Raw genomic sequence first — 20297 nt, forward strand, 5'->3', positions numbered from 1 at the left:
CGTGTGAGGGTGTTTCATTGGGGATTGGATTGGGGAAAAGCAGGGCTACCTTTTCATAAGCATTCAGTGTTTATTTTACCCTTTACCCAACAGAGGTGAAGGCGGTAATGGTCAAATAGGGATATGAACTGAAGAACTACAAAGTCACCTGAGATACATGTAGGGACAGATTTTACTACTATAGCTATGGTATATTAGGCCTAGTAATTACAGTACTAGTTTACTGGTTTATATGTTACTGTTCAGTGGATGAAATGATGGGGAAAAAAGAGAAAATCTGTTCAAATGTTCAACAATCCAGTAGTAACTGAAAGTTGCGTAATGGCAGATGGCTGCAGGATAATGGACTCCACCTCTTTCGGGTATTAGACAATAATGCTCCGCTTTCCATTGTGGCCGCATTACCACCTCGAATGGACATGCCATGTTCATTATCCCTTATTTAATGATCGTTGTCTTCTACCACTTCTTGTGGTGTCATACTAGCAAAATACAATCCATGCTTCTTTCAGTAGGTGTTACATGAGGCTAGACACCCTAAACATATTGATACCAGAAATCATGTGCGAGGAGGTGAAAATGTACATGAAAATGTGGTGAGGTGAAAATGTGACCTGTAATGTCTGCCAAAGACGTGTAAATTCTGAATTTGAAGGGTGGCCTAACTTTTGCACGATACAGTTGCTGTAAATAGTTTTTATCCATTTTAAACCGATGAATTAAACCGATGAATTAAAAGTGACAAAGTGACATAGCATTCATTTTTTGATTGTTTAATATCTGTTTTCTGTGGGGGTTCTATTTGCTTCTTTTGTCTTCAAAACAAAGGAGTTGCCAAACCTTTGCATAATTTGCGTTATTGTATGAATGTTGTATGTTTTTTTGTCAATGTGCACACAACATAACTTTGTCAGCTGTATCAGTTGATGTGTTCACCTGTGTTAGTGCTAACATCTCCAGTTTATCCCTCAAATATTAGTAATTACAGTTACTTAGAGATCTATTTATCAGACCATTGCACCATTTGTAGAAAACTGGTAATACATTTTTTCACCTTCTCCTAGCCAACACCTGTCGGATCTGTCAATGTGGAATCAGGTGCATCAGCCATAACAAGAGAAAGCCACACTTACAGAGATCGGCCATCTCAACAGCAGGCTTTTAGGAATCAGGTTAGTACCTCAGGTCTGTGTAGATGCCCAGGGGCCTCATTAGAGGAACTTCCTAACTCTGAAATCCTATCTTATCTACTTTTAGGATTTTTGGTGTTACAGAAGCATGTTTCCTAAATGCATTTAGGACAAAAACCTATCTTAACTTAAGATAGGAATTTGGCCATTACAGAACCATTCTAACTCAAGAATTTACTAATTTAGGATGCCACAGACCTGTCCTAAATTCAAAATAACTGCCAAAACTGACTGCAACAGTCTTGTTGGGTTGCTGCCTAGCCTGTGACAAGATGAGGAAGATGACTGTTAAGGACACCATAAATCATATTTCACTAAATAGGTTAATTAAGTGAAAACTTGGACAAGCAATATACAATGTATAAGCTATGTGTTTTAAAACATGACATGTTTTTACATACATTGTATAGCCTAACATTTATAACAAATAAATATTAATCATTACAACAACAACAACAACAACAAAAGTTCAATCCATGTTCTCATCCAAGTTTGCCGACATATTTGCACATATGCCTCTGCACTCTGTGCAAGCTAGAGAGCAATCGAGGCCTTGATGATGGCAATTGCAGTGGATTGTGCTGCAACCAGACTTGCAGTTGCAGCGCAAAAGCTCGATCAAAGATTCAGGTGCAGGGTCCTGATCAGTATGGTCAGGAATGAGGCATGAGTCCTGGATCCTCCATCCCCATTCCTCTGGTGGTAGGAAGTTTCTCATCCATTCTTGAACTTGATGGTACATTCTGAAGCTATGAAACATAGCAGGTGAAGATGTTGTTGGGAAGTTGTGAGGGTGGATAGCTGTTTTGCTGTCAGTCACCTTACTATACTTACTTACTATAAAAACGTTTCAGTCTGAGGTCATTGAGAGAATCTGCTTCTTTGCCTTTGTAGATCTGAAACGTTTTTATACTGTTTTTTTTATATGTTTTCCAACAACAACTTCCTACCACCACTACTTTCAGTAGCAATGAATTACTGCTGTTGCCCAAGCTCCATTTTAATGGGCATTTTTGTTGATCAATTGTTATATTGTAGTTGTAGTATTACTGCGTTTTTCTCCCCTCTGCATTGGTCAGCATTATTACTTGATCTTCCACTACCCTATAATCTTTTTACCATTGCAGACATCTGCTACAGATCGCAGGGGAGCCTGGGAGGTGCAGCCCAACCGCCAGACAAACTCTTCTTATCTGACTTCGTACATGGCAGACAGGCATGGAGGATCAGTGCAGGTACCCTTCTATTCTTTGTTCTGGGTAGGAACGCACCACAAAATGAAAGAAAAGGTTTCACAGCATGACTGTATTAGACATTATTATACATTGCTGACTGTATCGCCAAAAGACATCAGTTAGCGTGTTAGCAACCTTCTAGCATTGCCGTAAGACTGAGTGGTGCATTTTACATATCTAGCTTACTAAAACTCACATACTGCCACTTTAACCCTTTAGGTGCCAAGGTTAAAAAAACAACAACATAGGGTGTTTTCCAGTCGGGACTTATTTTCCAATAATGACCAGTGTATACATTATTCCTTACTTAATTACTATTAAATATACTATTGTTAAATCCTAGTATCATTAATTAGCGACATTTTTGAGCGCACACACAGATGAAGTTGATCGAGCGCGACAGATATCTCCTGAGCGAGAGACAATTTATGTGAGCACGTACAGTGAAACTGAAAGAAAAGGGGCTGATGTTGCACATATTGATATTACCAAACAGGCAAAGACATTTGTGGAGCACAACATAGATTCCTGTTTGCTCAACTACAAGTTTTTTTGTGCTCGAGTTTCATTTTTCCTCAAAATATAATTTGTGTGCTCGCTCAAAATATTTTTCTGCGCTCAAATTGTGCTACTTCTTGCTCATAAAAGTGGAACAAATGTAACTCCATAGAAAACTGCATGTAAAGGTTTGACATTAAAGGAACATGCCACCCAATGTCAGTAGTAATATATGTTCTTACCTTAACTTTCACGAGTTGAGTCATACCTCTCCCGTGTTGGTACGTGCACTCAAACGCTCTGGTGCGCGGTGCGAATGTGTTAGCATGTTGCTATGCTAGCGGGCTCAGACGTAGCCATAGAGGGAGGAAGATGGCAGTAATCAAAAACATCCACGTTTTCCCTACTTAAATACAGTTGCACGAGTAGTTGATAAAAATGTGTAAGGTCACACAACATGAAACGTGGCGATTTTCCAAGCGAATAAACAGGAGAACTACAATGTGTGGCGCAATAGCACTTGCAAGGACTTCGACCTAGCGTAGTAATATTAATTAACACCTAATTGTAGATCCCAGCCATGCTTTCCACCGTTTGCAGCAAAGCGGAATTCTATGAAACATGAAATCACTATAATACTTCTGCTTGTTATCACAACCCTTCACAATGCATGTTATAACCATGATTGTTCACAATCTACTTTACCACTACCTGCTACTTCAGGGCAGGTTGTCTTTATTTACGGAAATGACTGTGTGTGTGCCTCGGAGGGGGAGGGGGAGGCTGAGGGGTCGGCTGAACTCTGTGGTGTATAGGATCTACAATTAGGTGTTAATTAATATTACTACGCTAGGTCGAAGTACTCCCAAGTGCTATTGCGCCACACATTGTAGTTCTCCTGTTTATTCGCTTGTAAAATCGAATAAACGTTTCATGCATTTTTATCAACTACTCGTGCAACTGTATTAAAGTAGGGAAAACGTGCATGTTTTTGATTACTGCTATCTTCCTCCCTCTATGGCTACGTCTGAGCCCGCTAGCATAGCAACATGCTAACACATTCGCGCTGCGCACCAGAGTGTTTAAGTGCACGTACCGACACAGGAGAGGTATGACTCAACTTGTGAAAGTTAAGGTAAGAACATACAGTATATTACTACTGACATTGGGTGGCGTGTTCCTTTAAGATTTGAAAATCTATGTTTTATAATTGTTATAAAAATGCTTCTGGGTGATTATGCTTTTGTAATTCTATGTAAAATTATCCAAATAAAGAAAAATACTTAACAGAAATGGAATTGGGAATTTTTTGGCTTTAAATAATAGAAAATGTGCATTCATTTCAGGTGGTCAGTTCAACCAATGGTGAACTGAATGTAGATGACCCACTGGCAGCTCATTCCAATGGCCCAATCACTGCACATGCTGAAGTGGAAGTGGCTGATGAAGCTAAGTATGTTGAATAAAGTTATCACATTTTGGTTATATTATATTCCATCCACCATTGACATGTACTAGCACACATACACACACACACACACAAACACACACACACTCACACACATTAAGCAGCACAATAACAATGTAGTTTAGCAAATTACATTGTTTTACAATACAATATATATATATATATATATATATATATATATATATATATATATATATATATATATATATATATATATATATATATATATATATATATATATATATATATATTGGGGCTGTCAGCGTTAACGCATTAATCGCGATGTGATTAAGGACCAAGAATAACATGTCATTTTGTTTTGACCCTTTGATGCAACATTTTTTGTCCTCAAACTGCCACAGACACTTCCTAATAGGCTTCTGCCCAGTCCTCCTGTAGTCATGGAGATAATAAACACCAACGCAGTTTTGAACTCCCGGTCGGCTGAATGTCGCTTTTAAGTGCTGCGGACACCTGCGCAGACATGATTGCGGCGCACTCCACTTTCGACATTCAATGACATTAGATTCCATTGTCCTCATGGAAAATTACGATTCAGTTCTATTTTGTCGGCACCGCTCCATAAAATCCATTGTTCATCCTGTTAAAAGGGCTGTTCACACCAAGAACGATAACTATGACGATAACTATAAAAAAAAAAATGTTCTCTTTATATGAATGACAACGTTCACACATATCACTATAACAATGACATGAAGAACGATATCGTTGGGGATCACTTTCAGAGCGATTTTGACAACGATAAAAAGCTAACCGCCAATCAGAACCAATCACATTTTAGCCTTCACATACATCAACACAAAGATAGACTTTCCTCGGACTTTCCTTATCGTTGGTCAGTGTGGACGCTTTTATCGTTATAGTTATAGTTATAGTTATCGTTCCTGGTGTGAACGGCCCTAAAAACTTTGCTACGCTAATCTCAATGTCTTATTCTAACAGAATTTGGAAGTTTAAACTAGCCAACCTGTGACATCCCTAGGCATCTCTCCTCACTGGGCTCACATCACCTTTTAGATGCATCTATCTGGCCACACGCAGGGAGGCTATACCGGGTGCGAGCGTTCCATTAGTGTTGCGGCTTTTTGCATGTACGGCTTGTTTGTTTCTGGTGGAGCCAGGTGTGTTTGAACGTGCCGCTATTGTTAATGTAATTAGTGTCTACACAGACCCGGTTGGGTGTTGCACTTGTTGTAAATCTGCACGTTACGATAAAGAAGGAAGACATTACAAAGACGGTCGGCTGAGAAAAAAAGTATTGGCACCCCTTTAGAAATGTTGGTTTTTAAGCAAAATACACACACTTTTGGAGTTTTGTTTTGAGAAAACAAACAAACCAGGACCATTTCAATAGCCACTGAACAACAATTGGTTTACCCAAATTCAACACGAAATATCACCAAAATGCTGCAGGAAGTGAATACTGTCAAACTGACACGGTCAAAAGTCTTGCCACCCTTCACAATAAGTCGCTTTTGCACTGATAAAAGCACACTTTTCATTGTTAAAATCCAGTGCTAAGGTTATGGGTAGTCAGATGTCAGCTGTGGTAGCATTCCTGAGAAATATCAGTCCATTTCTAATAGACAATAACTCGTTTACTGTCAAGCCCTGACTCAGGCCAACCATCTACAGGGAGAATCATGATCATAAAACATTTCATTTTGAGTTTAAAAAAAGAGATAAACATAAAAATGCTGCAAGGGTACAAGACTGTATATTATTGTCAGAGTGAAGAAACAACAACCCAGTAGCCTATTATGTCCTCTGACAAATAGGCTACAGTTACACAGACCCGGGGCCTCAAAAATGTTGTACACAAATGCGTACACCATCTTTCGCGCTCACGGTCGGTTGTATAAAGAGTAAATGAGCGTGAGAATGTGCGTTCCTCACAGGTTTTTCCACGCCAAATATATGTGAAGCGTACGCACATTTCCAGTGTGTATTGTCAGTTGGCGACGCTTAGAGGCAATGCAGCACAACAACATTAGTTGATCACGAGTCTAGGCCTTTATTTTCACAGCATATTGTGAAATGTGGGTTATTAAAAAGGATAACACTTTGAAGTAGGCCTATGTTTCTAGATAAATGGGCGTACTACTAAGCTATGCAACAGCGTACATCTATAACGACAACTGTAGTCTTACAAGATATCAAGAACTAAAAGGAAAGAAACCTATTTAGAGACAGCGCCTATATTTAGATTTTTGATGACTGTCTTATCAAACATTTCAGATTTTGAGGAGCTTTCCTCAAAACCTGTGATAAATAGGGTCGACTTCACGCATTTGCCCATGCCATGAACATTTGCCAGGCGTTTTCTCTTCATATCTCTGATAGTTTTCATAAAAAAAAATACATATGGAACAGGTTAATTCAAGGGAATAGCTATAGCCTGACTAATAAGTGCGAATTGAAGCTATTTTCCTTAGTGTGATTGACTGCATAGGCTACTTTGACTTTCCTCGAGTAAGCATTCGTATTATTGTTGTCACGCTTGTGTGCAAATTATAAGAATATGATGAATCGTAATGTTATAGCAAGGTGGCCTGGATCAACGTCATGCCATAGCTGGTCAGCCTATAGGCACACTATGCAGGTTTTTTAGCTTAATATGCAAGTTTTTTAGCTTCATTTACCTTCATTTAACAGCTTCAGTGTCATTGGAATGGTTATATGACTTTTTTCGGGTTGAATGGTGGCTGTCTCTCCTCCCCCTAGCGCCTGTGAGCGGAAAAACCACCCTTGCAACTGTGGGCTGCTCTGATACTCTGATGTTTTTTCTCTTAAAAAAAAAAAAAAAAAAAACATTGTCTGAATGGCAGCATATGTTACTCAAAAGCTTTATACATTATTCAGCATTAAATGTGCCTTTCTAGATGTGCAACCTGCCCATGCAATAGGTACTAATGTACCTTCATACCATGATGGATGTTCTCTTTTCAGCCCTCTACACTTTAGCCCGGAGGATGCGGTGTCTAAGATTTCCAAAAATAATTCAACATTTTGATTGGTGTAACCACAGGACAATTTCCCTCTTGGTTTTAGTCCATCTTAAATTAGCTCAGACCAGATCATAGTGCTAATTAACCTAATTAGTTGTTAAATGTTCCTCCTTGGGTTCTCTTTAGAATTACACAACTTATACAGGCTTTTTTGTCCGTGTCCCAACTTTTTTGAGATGTGTTGGTGACATAAAAGTCTAATCAGCTTATATTTTCCATGAAATAGTCAAATCAACATGTCAACATTTCAACATGTTGTCTATGTCCTTTGCTAAAGGAAGGCTTAGCAACAGTGGAAACTACCCAACCTTATCTTTGTCCGTCACAAGAAAGTAGTACAACAAACTAGACATATGAATGGCAAAGGGGGTATAAGAAGCATAATAGCCTTCAAGGTGTCTTGTTGTATGGAATTAATCGATGAGGCAAAGCACTTTCCTCTGCCGCAACGGTCCCTATCTCTTGCATAACTATCAGCTGTCAATTGTCAACAGCTAAATAGCTATAGCCTGACTAATAAGTGCGAATTGAAGCTATTTTCCTTAGTGTGATTGACTGCATAGGCAACACAGCTAACGGTCACTGTACCCTCTCGATCACATCAGTCTGTCTGTATTTCTCTTTTTCTCTCTCTTTCTGTCACACACACATTGGGATCTGATTGGTATGGCTTTGCGCTCTAAAGTCTTTGTTTTACATGATTTACAGCTGGCGCAACAGCCATTAACTTATAATTAATACAAGTAGTCTCCCATAACAGTTTTTTTTCTCTTAGCAGTGTTTTCTTCAGTAAATCATTTAGATTTTTTCCTGTTGAATGCTAGAAGCTTTACCTTATGTACTGTGAAAAGGGTCTTCAAACTTGTAAAAGATATGGGGTTATAGCATTGACCTGTCTAGGGATGTAACAGGTAACGGTAAACCACGATAAATTTTTGACGAGTTCAGAGCTGAAAATGCAAATGTATTTGACAGAGGACAGATGTAGGTTGCTAGTGACTATAAGCTTTCAGTGTGGCATGATCTCTTTGTAAATTTCGTTTAATTAAAAAGTGTTTAAATTGTCTTGGCTCTCCCTTATGGTAAGCTAGTTGTGAGCAACAGGCATGCATAAGATAGGCCTATAGCTTCAATCAAAGGAGTTGCAGCTTTATTTAATGACCAACAATTCACTAACTTTACCCCAGTCGCCACCCCATCTAACTTCTATTAGTTATGCATATGCGTTTTCTCTCCCTCTCCACTAACATACACCGAGTAAAAAAAGGGAGCCTTATGCTATTAAAGCAGCCACACCACTTTTCTGACGACACTATGCTATTCTGAAGACACTACGCTATTCTGTTGACTCAGGTTTGTTTCTATTGTGCATGCAGGACTGGCCAATTATCAGCTCTGTCCATCATTGGTGGTAGGCTTAGAATAATTTTCAGCACATTTGAAAAATAGCGTGATAATACCAATAACCATGATAATTTTGGTCACCATAATCATCATGTTAAATTATCATACCGTTACATATCTAGACCTGTCGTTGTGGTTATTGTTGCAGTCCCCTTATTTTTCTTATCTTGACTTTGGATCTTGACTTCATCTTGACTATCTAGACTAAACTTTTAATATTTTAACTCCTTACCTGTGTTGTACTGCTAGTTCAGTGGTGACGAGACAACAGAAGAACAGCAATGGGTCTCTTTTTTCCATTCAATATAAGTTGATATAATATTCCTAACAGCAATATAAGAAGGAAGGTTGTTTTTAATTGTAAGAGAACGAATGTCATATGAGCTACATTTACAAAGCGTATTGCTCATGGATCAAAATCTCTGTTTGTTGTTTTTATTTGTTCATGTCCCTGTGTAAATGCTGTAAACATGTGCACCTTTACTTTTTATGTCCATCCCTCCCTTACACCCTGTATTTCTCACCACCACTCTGCTTTTCCTGTACATACTACTGGTTTAAGAGTTTGCCTTGTCTCCTCTCGTATAATAATCTTTCTGTCTTCTCTCTCTTTCATACTCCTCTTCATACTCCTCTCTGTAGCTGTGTGAAAATGCTCAACCTGTGGTGAGTCCCTCTCTCCAGTCTGAACCAATACAGAAGGAAGAGCAGATATGATGTCGCAGTTGGAGTGTGTCTTGGTTAGGGGTGTAGAAACAGTTTATGGACTAGGCTTAAGGGTTAAAGCACAAAAAATAAATAATGACTACTGAATCTAAATTAAATTAAATGTCATACAAATACTTTGGTAAAATGTGTAATATTCTTGCTAAGGTCTCTACAGGGCTGTCTTCGAATGGTTGGAGTCACTGGCATAGTCCCTGACAAACTTAATTGCAGTCTTTAACCCTCTGGATGGGGTTGGGTGGGGGAAGATTCAGACACTTTATTCTAACATGATTCTAAATAGATTCTAACATGCTCTGATATTTTTGCAAATTTAAAGGTAGTCGGCAGTTTTAAAGAAAAAAATCCTTGAGGGTAATAGAATGTGGAGGTGACTGCCATCATTTTCTATGCGGCAGATTAGCATTTTTGCACATTCCGGTTCTTAAAGAAAAAATCTTTTTTAAAAAAAGCTGTAGTCTGCTTAATTTTTGCTTTAGTGTTTTGGTCACAACTTTATTTTACGAGACAAGACAAAAGTCAGTATGATAAATACATTTCTGCTTACCAAAACCAATGCCTAGGTTTTCTACGACTCCTGTGTAAATTGGCTGCTCCAATCTGAGTGTGAGTTCTTACATCTTTAAAGAGTGTCCGCTCAATCATACCTTTTTTGTTTTTTAAAGTACACTTGATCTAGTGACTGGCATGTTTATTCATGTATACATCACAAGCAAGGCAAGTGGAGGAAAGTGAACTGCTAGAATAATTGTGTTATTGTGTGTGTATAGAGAGTGATGTTTTGGATATTTTGGAAGACACTTCCATCAGTCACTGTTGTCTTCATAGTGGGACAAACTGATCTAACCTCTTTAGTGGGGCCTGTATGTGGTGACATACAGTATAAGCTTACTTTGAATGCATTACAGTAATTCCATGTCAAATCAGACAAAATCCAGGAAAATGGTTGCAGTACCGACACCGAAGTTTGTCTACACAATGTTTAGGTTCCATAACTAAAACCTGTAAAATATGTTTGTTCAATTCTATTGTTTTCATAGTCTTTTTGCCCTTGATTGTTTACACTCTCTAAAAGGCCTTATCTTGGAGGCCATGTTTGGACATTCATATCTTAAAAACTATTATTCCTAGCCTGACCAAACTTTGTAGAATGGAAGACAATATGATTCAATCATTAAAAGTTTTTACCACAGTCTCATTGTTTATTTAGAAGTCCCTAGTTGCAGAAAAAAACATGCAAAAAATGTGATATTGAGGGTCTCAAAACTCCTTTATTGCGACACACCTGCCATCAGTCAGTATTTTCTCTAGAAATATAATCCTTTGTTAATTCTGTCCTAAAATGAGAAGTCTCCAAAACAAAAGACCATGACAATAATAAGGGTAAAACAAGGCGTGTCTGTATTTTTGTGTCATATTCATGCAACTGAAATGGGATGTGGGGTAGCTAGTAGGATCATAAAAATCTATGTGGAAATAGCTAAGCATATGGACATTTAGTGTGTCAAGTACCAATATTGTACCAAGTCCCATTCACAGAATAAAGGCATGTAGTTACAGGTGTTTTGAGAGCATAACACCATTATAAAAGGAGCAAAATGCTATGCTGTGTTTCACCTGAGGGGGCGCTAAAATCTGTTATTTATTGTAAATGTTTATTTTGGTATTCCCAAAACACCTGTAACTACATGCATTTATTATGTGAATGGGACTTGGTATACTATTCCCCATAGTTTAGTGCAAATAAATACCGGTAAAAAAAGACATTACATGAAAGTATGTAAAATTATTTAACAGTTAGTTAAATTGTAAGTAATAACTTAAATCGTTCCTGAGTGGTCTGGATTACTTTCTGGATTGCAAAAATCATAGTCATAATATACCATAGTATGTCGCTAACCCCAAAGGGTTAAGTTCCCTCTCAGTAAAGCTGATGAAAGTGTTACGGGTTGTCTGTAGCCACAATATTAATTATGCTTTTCTACCAAGGTCATGAGTTAAGTCTAGATCTCATAAATCAACAGCTTTTACAAACCTCATCATTTTTGTATTGTGTGTGTGTGGTTTTGAGCTGTTAGTTTGTTTATTCTATGTGCATTCCTTTTTTTCTCCATTAGTCTGTCTTCACAATTTTTCCCAGTGTCATAAAAGTATTTATGGAAAAGTTGTGTTTGAGATTCAGGGTTAACTGGAAATGTCCGTAATGATTGTGTTATATGTATTTCCATAGGTGCTGCTGCTTCTTCAAGAAGAAACGGAAAAAGAACACACTTCGACATAAATAAGCTACTGAGTCGAATAATGGGAAAATGAACTTGAAAATCCCGCATAGGAAGATTGATGGCTTCCACTTGGAAACCCTGTGTTTGAGAGTAAGACATGCATTGTATTTGTCCCAGTTAATTAATTTATTTTCAGTTTCAGCTTTTGTATGTTTATAGGCTCCATTGGTGGTAGGTTGGACACAGCCATGGTTAATATGGTAGTGTCATTTGCTGTACCTTACCAATGAATATATTCATGAGCTCTCTCCCTCCATATAGATATATGAATGGAAATGGAATGACCTATTTTGAATATATTTATTTGGGGGGCAGCTTGCACTTGTTATTCAAACACAGTCGGGTAGATGTACATGTCACTACTTTGTAAAAAGTGACTTGGCCTGTCGGCAGAAAAGGTATGTTATGCCTACTCATTTTATGTTGAATTTACTGAACCTTGGTCTGATAATGTAATCAGTGCATGTCACTGCCCTCTAATTGTAATTTGTAGGGCCCACAACTGAATATCATTCAGTCACAGGCACAGTTCAATATATATTCATGGAACTCTCAATGACATTAAAAGGAATAAAACGTTTAGTGCTCAGGAAACAGAGGCCACATGCTAGTAAGGTGTCATCAAACAAACATATTCTGCGCCAATCAAAAAATAGCCTTGACAGCTAGCCTATAATTTAGTTATGTAGCAGGGATTTATGTAGGTCACATATGCAAAGTACAAGGGTGGACCAGGTCAGGCGTAGTGTTTCTATCCGGAAATGGCCGCTTTTGATACTGGCACATTGACGAAAGTTGGGTACTGGCAATACTAAAATGCTATGTCTGCAGTTTTGACACCAGAATACCTTATCAATCTCTCTAATATCTGGTCATACTTTAGTTGGATAGTCTGCCGACAGACTATATACAGATGCTTGGATTATCAATAAGCTATCTGTTGTTACTCTTTAAACTACAATTTATGGTTAAGGATAGGGGCTGGATTTGGTTATGGGGATGTTCCGTAATTGTTCAACAAAAATTTTACATACTGAATTTGAATTGAATTGAACAGATTATCTGTTAGGTCTCTGTGGGCAGACTATCCACATAATATCTTATCTCCTCCCATGTTCTCACTTGAAAAAAGCACAGCTTGCCCTTCTGCACTTTCTTGACAGGCAGGTAGGTATGGGGGCATATTTGTCTCATAAAAATGTGTAAATGCATATACCACAACCTACACATATTCAAATATTGATTTATACTATTTTTTTGCTATCCACAATTATTATATGGCTCTTCAGAAAGCTTCAGAAAGTTCCATTAATGTTTCCTTTCTCCAGTTCATCCAGCCGTTCTCGGAGTCTGGCGATACCACTTTTAGCTCCAGCCTAGCATACAGTAGATTGTGAATTAGCCATCAGCATCTCACCTGCTAGCATTATGTTTAAAAGTGACTAAAATTTCTGGTAATTTTCCTATTTAAAACTTGTCTCCTCAAATTAGAAAGTGTAATAAGACCAACCGAAAATGAAACGTGGCGATTTTCTAAGCTGATTTGACATGGAACTATACTCTCATTCCAGTGTAAGAACGGCTGGATGAACTGGAAAAAGGTAAAAATCACCAGAGGTAAAGGTAAAAATCAATTGTTTAACTCAAGGGGAGCAGGAAAATGAGTGTAATTCCTCAGATGGTGGAATATCCCTTTAAATTGAAAGTCAAAGTCAGGAAGTAATATGTTGATATGCAACATCAAGCTTTCGAGTTCTATTTGTGTGGCGAACTATTTGTTTCTCAGCAAAAGCCACAAAACGGTAACATATTTATTTAAAAAGACACATCGTATCAAGTTTATTTAGTAATTTTGGCAAGTATGACCATGAACCAACGCAATTACCTAATGGTAAAAGCTACAAATAATCGTGCATAGTCAATTTTGTCACATTTCTGACTTTTATATTAATTTCATCCTAATTGGCTATGCCACTTCTGGTTGGTGGATGTGCGTAGTGCGTGAGGGGCACAGAAATTCTGATTGGTGAGCTTCACAGTCTATTGGGGTGCTGTGCTTCTTGTGCACCGGGCGTGCTCACCAATCAGGGGTTGCACAAATTAAAAAGACATTTGGAATATTGAATTGCATCAATTCATTGACATCAAAAATCATATCGCAATCGTAACATCTGTCTGAAAAATCGCAATTAGATATTCTCCCCAAATCATGCAGCTCTAATTAATTCCAGTCAGTGTATATAAGTGGTAGCAGTCATATGTTTTAGTTCACAGGACATTCAGTCCTTTTACTAACACAACGGTTATGAAGAAATAAGCACTGTTATGCTGAAACTATATACCAATTTAATTTCACTTTCAATGCCTCAGTGTTGACGACAAATTTGGCAAGTAACACTTACTGTGAGCTCCATTTAGAACCGTTAGCTTGCTAACAAACTGTGGATCTTCAGTATAACAGACAATTTTCTAGCCTAAGCTGTAAGGAACATGTTTGTATTTCAAGTGGTAGAATTAAGGTGTGACTTATGTGTAGTTGACATTATGACATGTAAAGTTAAGCTTGCCAAACCCTCAGACAGTTCTACCATGACTTTGTGATACGCCTGTTAGTAAGCTGGAAAGAGCAAAAAATAGGATTGTAATGGTCACCTAAATCCCACATACACATATTTTGTTCCTTTTCCTTCATGTTTGCTTTGCATAGGGGTCTTGTCATCGGGGTCTTTCCGATAATGACCAGTGGACAATACATTATCCCTTGCTTATTTGTGACTTCAATGCAGCAATTTGTAGAAATAAATTGTAAGTGTATAGTTTGTAATTTCTAAAAAATATATATAATGCTTGTGTATGTACAGTATATTGGTAGTTTCACAATCAGGATGAATGCTTCGATTCACGAAGCCTACAATTAAACCACCTTGCATTATCATTTATGTGGGTTAAAGGATAAAAGGATAACATGTTTTCTAAGGATAACATGTTTTATGGCAACTGGTCAGTGACAATTCTTAGATATGACATTATTTTCATATTATGTGATCCATACACAAATAGCTCTTGATCCACACACAATGCCGGATGTACAGTATGTAATGGATGATCTCCAAATGCAAAATCAACACGTCACATTCAGAAATGCAGATTTACAAATTGCATTTTACTGTATATCAACACACACAAAGCATAATATATGTATGTATGTATGTATGTATGTATGTATGTATGTATATATGTATGTATGTATATATGTATATGTATGTGTGTGTATGTTTTACAAATTACAAACTATATATTTACTACACATACTAGTACAAAGCACTGCAGAAGTCTCAAGTAAGGAATGTTGACAGCAAGGAATCAAGTAATATTTGTATATCGAGGTATGTGCATTTTACACATTTGTATGAGACAAATATACTCCCATAGGCAGAATGCTGTTTCATTCATGTATGACCTGTTCATACATGCCATGCCTTGTTTATAGGTGCACATTCATTAAAATTATGGCCTTGAGCTTATCTCCATGTATTATGTTTGACCTGCTGGCATGATTTTCTTTGGTTTGGTAGTAAAATTCCTAGGCTTATCTTTAATTAGGGAACTGTTGTAAAGCACTCCCCCTGTCTGTGCTGCTGAGGTGTCCATACAGTATATTTGTGTTATATAATTTTATTATAAATGAACTAATTACATACACACAGATTGATAACAGCAATGAGAATGTTTAGGTCATTTTATACCGATATAACTCTAAAGATTTGTTGTCTTTGGTAAGCATTACAGTAGGCAAAAGCTAGTGCATTGTTTACCATTGCACCCATTCCATTGTGCCAATGGAATTTTAATAGATTCATCTGTGTGAATAAAAGGCTGAATGCAGTCTTCTGGGGTGAGATACACAAGGAAAAGGCAGAATAATCTAGGGAGTTGAGGCGCGTAGTTGCCTTAAACTATCCTGCTCCTGGAGCCTGTACCAAGTCAATGCCTTAAACATAAAGGCCTATCTTGCCTTAAATTGTGGTCATACCCTACTAATCCCATCAACCTTTCTGTTAACTTCCCTGTACGTCTTAGTGTGATGAGCACAGGAAGTTTGGTATAGCTGAGGTCGAATAGTGGTTTCCTGAATACTGTAATTCTCAGAGTTTGTGTGGGAGCAGATATTGCACGGCATTGTTTCTAGAGGATGCAAAATGAAATCAGAATATGAATAATAATGAAATCAAAATGACACTGTTGCCTTGCCTCTCTTGTAGGATTGTGCATTGTTCCCCTTGTATTTATTGTTTATGTTTTTACTTTTTTTGAATGTATAGAAAATGTAAAATGGATAAAATATTTGTATTGTTTGTGGTAAGATTACCATGTGTTTTCGATAGGTTGTTGAAAAACCTGAAAAACCAAGAGCTATGTGGTGGGGAGATTGTTTTGTTAAGCTAATGTTTACTTTTAATGCTGCCTGTTCTTTTTTGTCCTTTAATGTACTGCACTGGTGGGTTGTGCTCTCCCGAATCACAGGCTGTCTCTCAAACCGTCTACTTGCACACTTCAAATACTTAGTTTAAGTATATAGTGCAGCTAACGTAAAAACTCGGTGCGCTGAAAGTACCCTAGTAGCGGTCAAAAAAGTTCAGTGTGGACACTACTCGCACTAAACGAGCGCCATTTCCGATTAAGTGTTTTAATATAAGTGTTCCTTTTGGGACAATACTAACCATCGAAAAGAGGGCACTACAGAAGCTAGTGCACACTAGCAGTGTACTAACGGAAGTATGCGGTTTGAGACAACCTCATAGATATGTTGGATTCTCTGGTATCCCTCATATTTAAAGATTTTTAGGAGTGCAGTGGAGAGTTGTTTAAATGAAACATAATGAGACATAATATTGAGATATTGAGCGTGTGAACTACTTGCTTTAACAGTGAAATGTCTAATTATTTGGTATGGACATCCATACTTTTGGCCACATTCTACCTGCTGCTTTCTAATGTGTTTTAGCGACCAATGCTGAAACAATGACAAAATATGGGGATACTAAAGAGCAACAGAATTTATCAGACAGATTTGTTTTTGAACAGCTAGTATGTCACCATCAGAGGTTTTAGGTGATACTGTATGTTTTTTTTCCCCATGGTGAGGAGTGTCAAACTGTGGATTTAATTTTAAAAGTACTTGAAAAGTAGTTTTCTGCTTTAAACTGCTATATTTTTTTCTTTTAAAGACATGTTTTGAGCTGTTTTGTTTTAGAGGTTGGATCTCATTTGAGAGTTGTTGAAATGTATTTCTTTGTTGTGCCTCTGTTTTTGTTTGTTTTCTGTATTTAGAGCTTAATGACCATTCATTGAAGCAGCTTTTGCAAGTCACCATCAAGCCTGTGCAATTGCTTGTGACTTATTAACTGGTCTTTTCAGCTTTTGGTCTGAATGTTGTTAAACTAAGAGGGAATTTAGAAGCTATTTTAAAGGCACCACACACACACACACACACACACAAACAAACAAGCAATACAGATGTGATTATTTTATAGTCTTCTGCATACTCTGTCGGTGTTCAAAGTCTCGGGACCAGATTGGATTTCTCACGTGCTGGCCAGTGTTATTACAGAATTGCATATGCACTGACTAGTACACATTCCATAACCTTTATACTTTTCTACTATAGAAAGTGGATGGTTTTACATAATTGGAAATTTTTCCCAATCTAAAGCTCCCGGACTCATACTCATAAAGTGAATGGGTCTGGGTTTAACCAGTATAGGGCCTAATGGGTGCGAGTTTGACAGCGTATTTTGCCGACTGTGCATGCTCTGTGGCCAGATTGTTCATTTGCCACTGTTGTATGTTTAATATCATGGCGGTTTGCCGTGACATTTTCTCATAGAAGCCTAAGTCAGTGGTCACACAGATTTGACTTTTTGTCCTCCCAGAACTTGAATTCAATTGTTTATCTATTGAAAGATGTAACTTGAACACTGCAATGCGACTAGCATTTATATGCGCTAGGTCCAAGCAGAACAAAACAAAGAAAAAAGAATGTGAGGCGCTCAAAGTTTTGCTTGTGGTAGGCCTATCCAACAAGTTGATGAAGTTCGTTCCTTAGATTTGTCCATTGTACTGCTGGTGTAATGACAAAATAAAGTTAATTAATTTATATGAATAACAGAATAGCAGTTAAGATGTTGGCAGAAGAGGTTGTACAAAACCTGTTTTGTGGGCATCAAATATGTTCATTTAGATCCTGTTGCTTATAGGGCTTAGGTTTGTAAGTTACATGCTACCACCACAAAATGTTAACGGAATCGTAATCAACACAGTCCTAATGAGTTGAAAAATATCTAACCAGATAACATTATGTCTAATGTTGAACAGTTGGAGAAATTCCCTTACCTTATTTTTTTTTGTTTTCTGCAGGGGTTGTGTTTCTTTTAAAAATACTATATACATGGTGCCCAAACGTTTGCATACAACTGTATGTGTGAATGTTTGTTTGGAAGTGTGTCTGTGTGTGTTGTGTCATAAATGACACAGTTCGTACCAAAACGTGGGAGAAATGTAACATTTCAGAGCTGATTCCACACATTGCCACTCACCCCTTAGACTGTCCATGAGCTGGGAGTGAATTTGAATGATATCTAACTGCAAGACCTGTTAAGGAAAAGCTACCAACTCTTGCACATGCAATACTTTCAGATTCTGGAGTTGAGGCTATTTGCTCTGATTTTATTCATTAGTGATTGTAATATTTCACAGAATGTTGAATTTTCCAGTAAACCAAATGCAAGCCCCCTCAACTTCCAGTGATTTGGGAATTTGAAATTACCTATCTGGCAGGAATTGTAATTATTATGTTCTGAACAGATGTGCAGAATAGAGAGAGCTCTGATGTAAACGGATTTGCACATCTGGCACTTTTCTCTTTGAGGGACTTTCTGTTTTATGACTATAGTTTGTTCGTTATTGTAGAAAACATTTGTTAAGAATTCACTGTCATTGTTTTGTGACTGAAAAGGGTTTTCCTGGAGTGGAGATCAGAATTTCATAGTACTTCAAGTGTACATTGCCTGCTCTTTCTCTGGCGGTGATGTCAAGGCTAGGCCATCCTAAAAAATATTTTTGTTTGCAGTAACAGCCCCAAAAAAAAAAAATGGATAGGTAGGTAGATGGTTTTTTAGATGTATTATGGTACCCTAACCCGTATGACTTTGAACGGTAACCGCGAACATTTTCTTAAATGAAGCTGCAGCCATCATTACAGACAAGCACGAACCATTGACCACCATAAACCAATGGTGTAAACATAATCATAGATGACGCCACAGGTTTTTATTTAAAAAAAAGAACATAGCCTATGTTTGTATGTAGGAAATGTATATTCACAATACTTACTAAAATATAATTAATATTATTTTATTCGATTTGTATAGTTGTTTGAAGAGTAAAAAAAAAAATTGGTCGGTCTTAACGTAAGTTTACACCGGCAAGTCGGTCGGACTAAAAGGGAAAAAAAATATTTGGGTCGGTCCTAAATTGCTAGGGTTGGTCAGGTTACGGCAAACTAAAATATTTTTAAGGATGGCCTTATGTATTATGAATATTGTGTTAAAATATGAATGTCTTGAAAATACATGAATGATTTAACCTTGTCAAGGACTTCAGTTGTGAATAAACTGTTTTTCATTCCTTTTGTATTTTTTGACAACATAAAGGTCCTTATTCTTTTTATCTTAAACGCCTATTTTTTCCTGAAGGCTGGTGTGAATTGTCACCTGTAATATTTCAAATTAAATTTGTATTCCCACACTTAAAGGGAAACTTCAAGTTTGCACCTGTTTTTATGTACTGTAATTAAAAAGTGTTTGAACAAGGGTCCTGACTTTTAGCCATCTGTACAAATTCATGCTCAGTCTCCATTTACTTATTTATTAATGACTGGAACGTCTGTTTGTCAGTGTGTCTCTCATATCTTTCGAACTGTTCGTCCGATTGATTTCAAACTTGCTAAGTGCAGTGCCAAGTTTGACGTTTGGATAAGAAATGCAAAATTTGTAGTTAAATGGTAAAAGAAGCACACATTGGCTTTCGCCACTCTACTGTAGCCACTCCCTCTCTCACAGCACTGTAGGCTACCAAAAAGGATAGAAGGGGGCTTTGGCAGAACTGAATCAGTGAGGCTACATGCGTAAAAGGTTAAGTGAGTTCAAGATGTGTGGATGATCATTATATCTGACCTCAACCATAAAGGGTTACACTTTACTTGACAATATCGACATAAGACATGACACTGTCATGAACATGTCATAAACAAGTAATTTATGACAAAACGCTTCTGTTATTAAGTGACATTTAATTTTTGTCATAAGTTAGGATTAGGTTTACTGTACGTACACACCATCGCCGACATGAGCTTCCAAAGATTCAGGAAGTCATTCATTTTCAATGGAAGCCGGCTTCTCTCAGCT

General features: G+C 37.4%; 1 protein-coding gene across 5 annotated transcripts in view; it reads left to right on the top strand.

Annotated features, from left to right (window-relative positions):
* csnk1g1 (casein kinase 1, gamma 1) overlaps positions 1-12431 on the top strand; it is a 70953-nt gene extending 58522 nt beyond the window's left edge. For 3 of the 5 annotated variants that reach the window (XM_048263398.1, XM_048263397.1, XM_048263399.1), the window contains 5 exons: positions 1065-1172; positions 2318-2425; positions 4270-4376; positions 9467-9490; positions 11781-12431. In XM_048263398.1, the coding sequence (XP_048119355.1) occupies positions 1065-1172; positions 2318-2425; positions 4270-4376; positions 9467-9490; positions 11781-11835 (402 nt within the window). In that variant the 3' untranslated portion in view covers positions 11836-12431. The remainder of the gene's footprint in view (positions 1-1064; positions 1173-2317; positions 2426-4269; positions 4377-9466; positions 9491-11780) is intronic. The other 2 variants (XM_048263400.1, XM_048263401.1) reach the window with 1 other exon arrangement.
* The last annotated feature ends 7866 nt before the right edge of the window (positions 12432-20297 follow it).

The sequence above is a fragment of the Alosa alosa genome, chromosome 14, assembly GCF_017589495.1.
Source record: "Alosa alosa isolate M-15738 ecotype Scorff River chromosome 14, AALO_Geno_1.1, whole genome shotgun sequence".
Taxonomy (NCBI): Eukaryota; Metazoa; Chordata; class Actinopteri; order Clupeiformes; family Clupeidae; genus Alosa; species Alosa alosa.